Below are 12,251 nucleotides of genomic sequence, written 5' to 3'. Positions count from 1 at the left end.
TAGACAGCTAGCTGGAAGTATTAACTGGCAAAACCTTAAGACTGCTCTTTGCTTCACAGCCTCTTTGCTGTTGGTGGCAGCAGTATTGCTGGAGTTTTTGGGAATACTGATTCTGGGCTTAAACCTATTTTTGGACCCCTGTGTTACAGACCAGGCGCAGACCTGTCTTCCAAGGCCACGTGGTATTGCCACCACCAGCCTAAAGATGCTACTGGCTCATGGCATCCTGTAAGACAGGGGTTTAACTTACTCAGCAACCCTAGTTTCAGTGCTACTGCTGCCTGGGCACCCGTCCTATACCGAGGGCTTCAATTCTCTGTCTGTTACAGGTGTATATAAAATGTGTTCTCATTCTTGTTTGTTTTCCTCAGATTTCTCTTTAGCTGTATTGGTAAGTCTCGGGCTGTGTTTGGCAAAGAAGAGAATTTTGGACTCTCTACTATTTGCTTTTGAGAGCAAAATACCAATTAATGAGAGACCACAAACCTTGTGGGTTTGCAGCTCTACTGTGTATAGAAGGCAGCTAATGACTGACAGTTTTGGTGACTAACCCTTCAGTGTGTGGGTTTGCGCTTACTTAGTAAAAATGACTTTCCTTATTGAAGGGTGACTTTAGAAATAGGTTGCCCATGCTGGCAACCTGTTCATGCTGGCAGCAGGGATTGAGTCCACCTGGCTATCTGCTTCTAAATCTTTTACCAGGAGATGTTCTGGCAGTAGTTAAAGCTGATTTCTTCCTTCAATCCTTATCTTGCTTGTTGGCAGACAGGTACCAGGGATAGTCATGCTGTGATTTGTGCCCTACTTGTTATGGGTCCAGGGTTTTGGTGCTTTTGACATCCTTCCTCATGATATTACAGAGTAACTACTATTCTTGCTTCCAAAGCATCTGTTATGAGTCACCTTTGGCCCCATTATAAGAAATATTCTTTCTTTTATACCTTCCATCCATACGTCCTGGTAGTATGTGAAGGTGTTTTTAATGGCAGTCTAAAGGTTGTCTTAATGTAGAGTACTCTGAACAACCAGAAGGAAAGAGGTGTAAGAGGCTGTATTATAACTTAAAGACTCTCTTGTCACTCTGTAAATACTACCTCTGGCTGCATGTATGTGAAACTGTCTAAATATGCTGTTAATCATCTCTCTCCCTCATTGCTTTATAGCAAACACTTTTTTTTTTTCTTTTTTTCTTTTTCCTAGGGTAGTCTACAATGAAGTCATACAGACTGCTAAATATTACATGAGAGATGTGACTGCTGTTGAATCTGCTTGGCTCTTGGAACTGGCACCTCATTTTTATCAGCAAGGAACGGTACGGAATCGGCATAAAGCCCAAACGGTACCATTGCTGCACTAGCAGCTCTTGTATCTGAACTTTTAAAGTGTTTATGTTTGTTGTTGTCTATTTAATGGTACAAAAATGAATTTTGTTTTGTTCATTGTAGTGGTTTTAATATCAAGAAAGAGGATAATAAATTGATGCATGAAAGCTTTTTCCCTATTATCTAGCCCACAGACATGATCTCAAAGTTACAAAATAGCCTGTCACTGGTAAATGAAGACTTCAACCATTTTACACTTGAATATAGGCACTTGGTAGCACTTCTCTGAGCAGCACTGTAGCTAGGCAGCGGCCATACTTTGCACAATAATTTGAGGAGTCTTTGCATGCTTTGCAAATGTTTGTGCAAATCCCGAGCCTTCTTTTGAGCATTAATTATCTTTACTGCAAAAAAAATCAGCTCTGATCTGTTCAAACTTGAAATGGCAAAGAACAGCTGCTATTTGTGCAAACCTTTATTGCAAATCTTATTGTGTGTGATATACATATATTTTCTTTACAAGTACCTTTTAACAATTGTCACCATCCTTTATCAGCTCTGTCCCATGTGAATCCATCAATCTAGACTTATTCACTGGTCATTCTGAGGACTGGATTGGTATTATCTAAATGTTAGTTATGCTGGAGCTGTTGATACCATGTTGCATGTAAATACTGTACAAGCAAGATTGCCAAATTGATCTTGCACGTCAATTTCCCATGGAAGATTAGTAACTACTGAGCTTTATATTCTAAATTAGTGAAGTATTTCCAAAATACTGAGTGAAAAAAATGCACTTGTGTATCAGACCTATGCAAAGCAAGAGATCTGTGCATATGAGCAGCCATGTTGCAAAAATGGCTGTTTCTGGTTTATACATCTGCTATGCTATTTGACTTTTCTGAGAATCTGATGTTTGTTTTCTTTCACTTCCTGGGGTTTTTGGAAAAAAGAAAAACACTGTGGTGCATGGAGCACCTTAGGACATACCTCTGTGGTTACAGTATACAGCAGCATTGGCATCTGTCCATGTAATTGACTTGAGAGGGTTGGTTTTTTAATATTGAGTTTGGAAAATTCATCTCAGTTATCCAGACACTTACCACCTATAAATGCACTTAAGTAACTGAATATTTTTTGCCTTTTTTTTCTATAATGCATTTGCCAAAGGCAGTAATGACCCCTGCAGGGTAGACCCCTGAGTCTTTAGCTGCCGTTAGATATTCTGCAAGCATGGTGTAAGAAGCAGATGAGCCACTGTTCCAGTTGTATCAAATCTGCTCCTGGAATACTTAGTCCTTTTGACTCACAAATTTACATGCTGTAATATCCCATACATAAAACAACATGCCATTATGATATGACTCTCCACAGGCTCAGTTTTGGGATGAGGTTTTCCTTTAGGTAGGTGGTATTGGGGAATGTGACTCAATGACTTGTTCAGGCAAAACTTGAGTTGCTTTTTGTAAGTGAAGAAGGCTTGTCTTGAATAGTACTACCTACCTGACTGAGAGAACATGTTTTTCAAGGTAGTACTACTACTGTTGTAGATATGCGATGAAATTACATCAGAACCTAATTTTTACCATTGCTATCCTTTTGATTTGATAGAGATGAACTCAGTTTGCCGCATGACCTAAGCATTGCTTTAATACTAAAATAAATGGAAGCTCTGGAGGATAGTGCTGGTTTTGAGGAAAATTATCTTTTCCAGTTTGGGCAGTTATCCTTATCAGCCAAAAGGCTTGGGTGTCTTTATAAAATGTTTAAAAATTAGAAATATTCCTGTTGTGTAAAACTTTGAATTATACGTGTAAATTTTGAATAAGGAAGCCATTGTAAGAGACACAAATTTATGCTAATTTATACGTATTCAGACCCTTTTTCTACTGAAGGATACATCTTTGTGTTAATAAGTGATTCCTGAAATATGAGAATTTTTATTCCTGTATCGAGTTAAAAACAAATTATAACTGAATAGCATTCTGTGTGAAAAGATTTTCTTCTACAGCTTGATCATGGTCTCAGTCAATTATGTCTCATTCCAAGTTTTGCAGGACTTCATTTTTTCATTCCACATTTTTGTAGGCCTTTTTCGTTAAGAGCATAGAGGTTCAAAGGTCCAATGCAACTACAGCTGCAGTGTTAACACATTAGTTAAAATCTTGTACTTCATGTACATAGTCCTAGTGTTTATGCACATGTGTTGTTGGGTGCACATGTCCCTCTCTGTGCGTTTTTACATGCTGGTAACTTGCTTCCAGTGGGAAATTGTTCCTATGCTTGTAGTTAGTACAGAAGTACTAGAAGATAATATTTTATACCAAGCCAGAATACCACCTTGGGGTACATGTGTTTTTTTGATTTCTTATGTTTATTTTAGCTGTATTGGTAACAAGCAGAGCTTGGGAAGCGTGGTCTTTGATATTTGTATAAGAATTTCTTTAATTGGGGATTAAAGACTGAAAGCTTTCTAGTTGAACATTTTTCTGATTGTGTATATACTAAGCAATTTTTCTTTTCTTTTCTTGCAGCATCTTTCCTTGAAAGCAAAAAGGGCTAAAGTAGATGACCACTGATTTTACATGACTTAAGTCTTGTGACATCAGATGCAGAACCTACCAGTGATTTCAAGCTGGCTACAGTCCATTCAGCAGTCAGTTCATTAGCAATTTGATCTTACATCAACTTCAATGTTTAAATGCCTGCCAGGATCTGTAGGGGTTTATGCATGATGCGTACATTGTAAACCTATGTAGAGCTTGCATTGTGGACATTTTATTCTTTGCCTACTTGACCACTGTTGTTAATCTGGGCATGTTGCTCCTTTTAAATAGGTAGAAAAAAAATTTAAAAAGTAAGAGGACATACAGGACCACAAAAAACTGAAACCTTCAAGAAGGAAACTGATTTCCTGGAGTGGTACGGCTGCCTTATGAGAGTGGGGAATAGGGTACCCTGCCTCCTATTACCTAGAGCACTGTGACTACTACCGGCCAAACTGGGACTGACTCCTGACAGCAGGAGCTCAGGGCAATGAACTAGCCCTTGAAATGCAAGGGGCTGCCATGGAAACATTGATTTCATGTTGGACCATCCCATACTGGTGCAGCTAAAAGTGCAGCTTTTACTCCCAAGCAGTAAAAGTCTCCTGCCTGAGGTCGAGCTGCCCCTGGTCCCTGTGCTGTAACAGTCCTTCTGTAGGCAGCATTGTATTAAAATGTCTTGTTTCTGTATGGGAGAGTTGCTGTTTGGGGAGAGGGAGGAAAAGTAGCTCAGTATTTTTAAGAAGGATTAATTTTTTGCTCAATCAGGGGACTATACACATATGTTCACAAACAATCAAATTCACAGATGGGGCTTTTTTTTTTTTTTTTTTTTTTTTTTTTTCATAACAAGAGAAAAGATGTTAACGTCTCACTGCTTGGAAATACCAGAAAATTTCAGCAGGGGTATATCATGGAACACTGTTTTTTAGCCTCTGTTGTTCAGCAAAGAAGAAAATGTTCTGTACTTTTCTATACGGAACACAGTCCTATATATTTCTTTTATTAAGAATCTGTTCTTTGCTGCTTGGGACTCTTCTTCATGTGTTACTGAAGAGAAGGATGCTCTGAACTGTTGCTGCTTTAATTGGGACTCCATGGCTACTTTTCAGTAAGGAATTGTCCCTTTTTGTGTTTTAACAAGATAGCTTGGATACATGTATTTATTTTTTTCCATCCCTATTGATATTTATTTTAGAAACACATTGTTTGAAAATTTTATTTTTGTAAGGCAACTGATTTGATGAATGTGGTTTTGGCATGTTAACTATAATTTTATTTTCTTTTAAAAAAAAAGGATGTAAATAGGCAAAAATTTCTACATAGAAGAAATGCCTTCCTCGTCACAGGACTGCCTTGAAAACTTTCTTGAGAGCTTCTTTACCTTCTCCCTTCCAAACACCTGCAGAGAGAACATGTTCTGTCATGTGCAATTTGTGGTCTATTTGGTGTCTATGTACTGACTGCCAGCACAAAAAGATGTACCAGTCTCCATGTATGGCACCAGCAGCATGACAAACCGTGTCACCTTCCTTGTTGTTTTCCCTGTGAACCTCACCTTTGTATTACTCTCTGTCTTAGAATGGAAGCTCTTTGGGGCAGGGACTGTCTCCTAGCCAGAGCTGAGAGCAGTGTTGTCGCTTACTAAAAAGACTCAATTTGCAGGTTTTTTTTTTCTCTTAAAGGATCGGAGAAAGAACTGAATATGAAGACTTGTAAAATGTCTGTGTCTCTCTGTCCTCTGGAAGTATTCTTAAGAAAAATAAAACCATTGAATCAAGGAAGCTTGAGAATGCATCACTTCAGCCTGAGTAGTGGGTGATTTCCCAATGTACTGGGTGGTTGCACTGTGATGGTCTGAATTGTGACGGGCTGTCAGTGGATGGCCACTTCATTTGCCAGTTCTGAGAATTTTGGGTGGTTCTGGAGAACTCTCTTCTCCAGATGTTGTTTTATCTGGCTGTACAGCTGCAAATTTTTCTCTTGGAATGATTGTGACTGCTGCTGAGTTCAGAACCCAGGGATGTACAAGCTTTGTAATGTGCTGCAAGCAATTGTACTTTTATGAGTGCAATAGGTCTTTGTAAACAAAACCAGAAATTGAGACTTGTCTTTTTAGCAGTTTTACAAACTATTGAGGTATTGCTGGAGGTGCAGACACAGAACAGGCAGACTTTATACTAGAGATGCAGGCTAAGAATAAGTGGGTTTAGTATCCAGATTAAGGTTACCTTTAGAGAGAAAGCACAGCTTGCATCCTTTAGGTGCACCTTTGAAGGTGCTTGAAGACAGAGACCTAAAACTTTAAAGACCTGAAAATCTCTTTACTTTATAAAATTTTGGCCTACAGCTCTCTGCTAGATTTGTACGTAGCATTATGCTTTAAATAACTTTGATTAAGGGGATGGGTAGCTGTGCCTTGTTGTTGGCTCTTTGCTGCATAAACAGTCTCTGCTGTTGTGGGGGAGGTTGGAGTAATTTGAAGATGGTTGTCAGGAGTTTGTGAAACAGTTTAAGGATTTTAAACCTGGCTTTTAGAGAATGAGGTTAAAATACTAGGCTCTTGAATCAAAATGCTGCTTGAAATAGAAGTCGTGCCACCACTGGCAAGGAGACATATTTTTTTAAAAAGTAAATTTACAATCCATTAATGTCAAGTTGCTATGGGGAAAAAAGAAGCTGTACTCCTGAAGTCCATCAGAAAGTGCTGTCAGTGTTTCTACTCATGACTTTAGTATTGTCAGTTATAGAATAAGGTGCAGCTAAATTGGAATAAAAATTCAGCCAAGACAGTATTAATTGAAATATAGTTCTCATCTTGTAGATTAAAAATAATTCTGATAAACCGACAGGAAAACAGTCACAACTCTTCCTGGTTAATCTGAAGAAAGAGACAAATAATTAAAAGACTAAAATGAAAAAAGGGAAACAAATAAGGCAGAGGTAACTGCCACTTCTTCTCAGAGCTTTATGATAAAAAAGCCTGTATAATAGGATATATAATTGAGCCATGCACACAGCAATGTGGTGTAAGGTGATGTGATGTAACGTATTTTTAAGCTGAGTTAATTTTATATATGTGTTACAATAAGCACATTACAGGCAGGCATTGGGAAAAAGTGGTAAGTCAGGTAGCAAGCGTCTTTAAACCAAAAAAAAAAAAAAAGTTTACTAGAGTCAGATATCTGTATGACTCATTCTAGATCTGGTGGTTCAGGTCTTTTCTGGCTCGTGGGTAAGCGCAAACAGTGAATAGTTTCCTGTTCCAGCAAATGGAAAAACAGGACAGAGATGCTAAGATGGGGAGTGTTGGAGCAGCATTTCTGCATGAGGCATGACGGGGCTGTAAGAAGCTAGGAATGTTGCAGTAATTCCGGCCATATTCTGCAAAGACATTTCTGATTATGAGGGAGGGCTGGGCTTCTCTGATTCTGTTGGGAGCCTTGGTCATAGGGAAGGAGGAAGAGAAAAGAGCAGAGAAACAGAGAGGTATCTGCAGGGAAGGTGCAAATAGGTGCAGGATTTCTTCATCATCGGTTCACATGGTGACTCACGGCAGTGCATGGCTTGTTTACTCCTCTGATTGCTGCTGAGCAGGTGGTTAGTGAGCTGCTGGCTTGGTTGGTGGGAAACTAAACTTCCAGAAGTTGATTGGGAATTAATTAGCTGAGCCAGTACTGCTGTGCTTGTTCCCTTTGTGTGACTTTGGTGATAAAACCCCTGAGCAGCAGTCCTGGAGTTGAGGACTGGACTGCTTGTTCATGGGGCAGGCAGCTGCTGATGCAGGAGCACAGGCAGGATGACTTCAGTGCTATGAAGGTTGTGCGAGGCTGGGCTCAGCCATTCGCCTTGCCACGCTGGAGGTGCAAACCACCTAGACAGTACACCATCTTTGGATTTGAAAGGTGATTCTATTCTGAAATGTAGCTGTCAAAATCATTCCTATGTTTCAGCTGCTTTCTTTACTAAGGAAAATTAGCTGTACCTGTTTTTTCTGCTAGCCCTTCAGAACCCCCTTATTTGAGAGCATCAATGTGCATTAGTAACTGTTGTCATCCTGTCGTTCTGGTAAGTGTCGCTTACTGGCCTAGTTCATCACTTTTGGGCAATTCCATTGAAGGCAACTTGGAAGCAGTGTTTATTACTGTAATTTCATAATTTTATATTATTCTTCATCAAGTGGCTGTCCTGTCAACAATTGGCAAAGAAAGTCAACGCTACAACTCAGCATTTAGAGTAAGTTCCTCTACTAGGACTTAGAATAAACAACTTGCAAGATGAACATAAGTAGCATATGGAAAAATTGTCCTTATATCCAGTTTCTGGTCTGTTCTCAGACTTGCAGAGCTTTTGTCCTTGAGAGCTTGTACAGGGTTTTTCTTCTGTCGATTAATAACTTTATCTTTGTCTGAGAAAGCTTCTAGAGATGCACATTTTTGGCTTAAAACTGACTGCATTTTGAGAAAGTTGCCAGTAGGTGGCAGGAATCAATTTCAAGTAGTAGCATCTTGGGGAACAAATAATTGGCCAATTCTTAGAAGTTTTTCTTCAGTTTTAACATTAAATTACTTTAGTGATAAGTGGGATGAGAAAGCATAAAGGAAAAAGCCATCGACAGCTGTGGGATAAAGTCAGTATTTGAAGTTCAGAGATTAGTGAAAAAACCCAGAGTGCTGTGTGCCCCACTGGTTTAAAAACAAACAAAATGCCCCCAAACCCCAACCAATAAATTCTATAGTGGTTCTTTCAATTACACACTGAGTCATAAATATGGCACCTTTACTGTAAACCGTAGCTGGAGGTGTGGCAGAGTGTGCTGGGTGGGAGGGTGTTAATACCTCAAGGAGACTGACAGCATTTGTTACTGGCTTCTATACTTAGCTTATATAAGTGACCAACCACTGCTGAAATTAAAAGAGGTTTTTTAAACTTTTTTGTACTATTTCCAGCTACAGCTCTCAGTTTTTCAATAAACTAAATTTTGCAGCCTTCTTGGCTAATAGAAATGCTTCCGTAATAAGAAAATGAAGAGTTAATAGAATCCTTCAAGTTCAAAATTCCTGCATGTGGGCTTTGTACATGCACAGAGCTCCTCCTGTGGAATCAACGCCTAAGCTGGAGCAGTGGGCTGCGTTAACAAAAGGTCCTGGAGGTTTACTGAAGTATCAGTCTAAGGCTGCATGTCGTCTTGGTTACTTAGACCTTTCTTCTTTCCCCACACCAGTATTCTTTTCGTATCTCACTTTGTAACTAAGTTAGGTGTACCAAAATGTTCTTCTAGTGTTCAGTTGGTGAGCTGCCTTGGTTGAAAGTCAGCATTAACTGTGTGGATTTTCCTCTGAAATACTGGTAAATTAACAAAGTGCCTCCTTCCAGCAAAATTCTGTAAAATTGAAAAACCTGGAGGGAAGCCACCCATGCACCGGGGTCAGTTCTGCTTACAGAAGTTCATGGGGAGCTCTGGAGATGTGAACAAGGCTCAGAGCAGCTCAAGGACCAGAAGTCCATCACCTGTATTTTGAAAATACCAGTCTGTGTCCAAAATAGAGGCCAGCCCAGTGGAGTGTGTGAAGGGACGCACGTCTGGGGTAGGGACACACCGTATTGCTTTCTGTAAGCATCCGCTGCTAGCTCTGTGCAGCCAGGGTGAAGGTTGTGAGGTGCCCTAGTGTGGCAGTCCTGCGTGGTGTCTTTCCCTGATGGTAGGTGGATCCAATCCACCCTCCTGCTTGGCTCTTATTGCCTTCCTGGTTTGTCCATGCTGCAGAGCAGCAGCTGTCATATCCACCATAAAGCAATTTCTGATCTATGTTGGATTCTAGCCACTATTGTAATAAACAAAATTAACGGTTTAGAGAAAAAAAAAAAAAAATCCCATTCTGTTCATGGCAGCATGGTAGATGTGATTTCTCTCAGAGAATGCAAAAATGGCTGCCTGTTCTCTTCCAAAATTGTCTTTTGCAGGGCTGCAGTTTTGCGAGGCTGTGGCATGCAGAGGTTATATTTAGCTGTGTTGCCAATTATAAGAGATCAAAAATTGCCTGGAAAAACTCCCCTTTTCCTCCTTTGTAGAATCATAAAAATAATTTTAAATAAAAATATATATATATATTTGATTTGTCTTTCAATTTTATTTTAATTCTCCTTAGCAGTTACTGGACTACACAGCAGCACCATGTGAGGAAACCCATGATTGCCGTTTACAGTGTGAGCACAGGAGATGGTTTCAGCCGATTGCAGCTGCAGATCTCGCCCTCGCTGTTTCTGTGATGGCTCCCAGGTCTGAGGGCTGCTCCCGGTGCTCTCCTCCTCCAAAGCTGGGTGCTGCAGGGAGAGGCAGGAGGGGAAAAGGGCTTAGGTGGAAGAGCTTTGCAGGTGGAAGAAGTCAGAGGAGGATGTTTCCGATCCTTGGGGTGAGTGATGGACAGCACAGAGTTTCCTATCACCTCTCACAGATGCCCTGGCAGGTTTCCCTGCAGTGCAGAGGCATGAGTCCTGCTTTGCTTGTGCAGCCTTTGCCTGCAAGGGTCCCTTCAAGGTCAGTGGGTTTCAGACCAGGCAGGGGGATCACCCACTGGTTCTCTGTAGACTTTCCATCCAGTACTACTTGGCTGGGCAAAGCCAAAACTTACAGGAGAAAGAGCAAAACAGAACAAAAAATCACAATGGCTTCTTGGCTTCCTTGAGGCCAAGAAATAGGTTGTTTATTGCAGATGCCTGTTGGCAGAAAGATAATCCCATCAGACAGGGAACATTTTGATGCCAGGAAACATCTTCCGTGAGCCAGGTTTTACGGAACTCCTGCTGTTTCTCTTTTTGGTATCTGGTGAGTTACCAGGGTTTTGTAAGCAACCCATGAGCCGTGCGACAGCCCCGCTGAAGCGAGAGCAGGGAGGGAACTCTTTCAGATGAGTTTAGGACCTGAAAGAGCTGAGCTCATGTTCAGTCCTGCTACCGAGAGCAGGATCTCTTTGTAAGGCAGAGTTAATCCTTCCTCCTTCCTATTCTTCCCCTTGCCTATTAACGTTTTGGGAAGCCAAAGACTGTTTTCAAGGGTGTGGGTATGCACATGGGTGTTCGGTATCTGGGACAACAGGGCACAGACCCTAGCAGGTGCCTTCAGGCACTGCAGGGATGGGAATGTGTCGGGGCTTAGAAGGAGAGTGGAGAAGCAAGAGATGCACTTTATCTAGAAAAATAACAGATCAGCAAAACCATGCCCCAAAAGGTCCTTGTCCCCGAAGGGAATGTCCTTCCTCTGCTGAAGCCCAGATGCCTGCTATAATTTCAGAGACAGTCATTAGCAGGGGAGGTGGGTCCCGCACATGAACATCCAGTCTGGCCCTGCTGCTACGCGGGCACAGGCTGGGGTAGTGCTTGTGTGAGGCATTGATCGCAGCAGCCGCTCTGACATGTAAATACAGGCTGAGACAGTATGAAATACCGATGGCCATTAGGAGCTGTCAGAACAGTCAGGATACCAAAATGGGCTCTTTGCATCTCCCTGGGGGGTGCTGGGCAGCCCAGCACATTGCAAGGGGCGGGGGGCTTCAGAGCTGCATCGGAGCTGAGCAAGGTGCCATGTCTTGCTCAAAAATCTCTCTGGTTTCTTGGTAATTGCAGCCCATGCTGATTTAACCCTTTGTACTGCAGGAAGAGGCACTGATGGGAAAGCAGTGTGTTACAGTGGTGAGGGATCGATCGGAGAAGCCTTGAAGCCTCTTGTTTTACATGGAGAAGTAGAAAGTGATTCCTCCTGTGGCTGCGTGCATGAGACCTGCTGCACTGGAGAATTTCCAGAGGTGGTCATTCCTGGCTCGGTTAAAAAATCTGCCTTCACAACTGGTTTGTCAGTCTGAGCACCTACATTATAGGGAGCGAACCCGGGGTTTGGACACTTGATCTAGCTTACGGAACTCACCATACAGTGATGGAGCCAGTTATTAGGGCTTGTGTACGTGCTTCTCGTTTACAGCAGTGCGCACTTCTCTTCCTGTGGTGAGAGCAAACAGGCTGTCATTCCCCCTTTGTTTGGCTAAAGGTGCTCACGTGGCCGTGGTGATGTTGTAAGGCATTCATGTCCCCTAGCCTTGAGAACACAGATGACTTGGATTACTCTCCATGCAGCTGTCCAGGGTCATGTTATGCTCTGGTTCTCATCCTGTGAACAAAACATCTATGGAAAAAGCTAATTTTAAGTAAAATTTTTAAATGGTAAATTGCACCACTCAAGCCTCTTGGGAACTCCTAGGATATCACTGTTCAAAATGTCCCCACTGGTGCTATTTTGTGAGCAGGATTTGTGGCATGTGAGCACGTGTGTAATGCACACTATGCAGGTTACTGTGCGGGTAGATAGGTGTATTGTTAGTGTTATTCATCT

At 41.5% G+C, this 12,251-nt stretch overlaps 1 protein-coding gene across 2 annotated transcripts in view; it reads left to right on the top strand.

Annotated features, from left to right (window-relative positions):
• Window positions 1-5,652, top strand: part of DHX35 (DEAH-box helicase 35) — a 33,047-nt gene extending 27,395 nt beyond the window's left edge. Inside the window, exons 21-22 of one of the 2 annotated variants that reach the window (XM_030009018.2) lie at window positions 1,201-1,312; window positions 3,857-5,652. In XM_030009018.2, coding sequence (XP_029864878.1) covers window positions 1,201-1,312; window positions 3,857-3,901 — 157 coding nt within the window. In that variant the 3' untranslated portion in view covers window positions 3,902-5,652. Of the gene's footprint in view, window positions 1-1,200; window positions 1,340-3,856 lie in introns of both variants that reach the window. The other variant, XM_030009017.2, reaches the window with a different exon arrangement.
• Window positions 5,653-12,251: the final 6,599 nt, after the last annotated feature.

The sequence above is a fragment of the Aquila chrysaetos genome, chromosome 3 (genome assembly GCF_900496995.4).
Source record: "Aquila chrysaetos chrysaetos chromosome 3, bAquChr1.4, whole genome shotgun sequence".
In the NCBI taxonomy this organism is placed as follows: domain Eukaryota; kingdom Metazoa; phylum Chordata; class Aves; order Accipitriformes; family Accipitridae; genus Aquila; species Aquila chrysaetos.
Note: the sequence above shows the minus strand (reverse complement) of the source record. Positions and strands in the feature narration are given on the sequence as shown.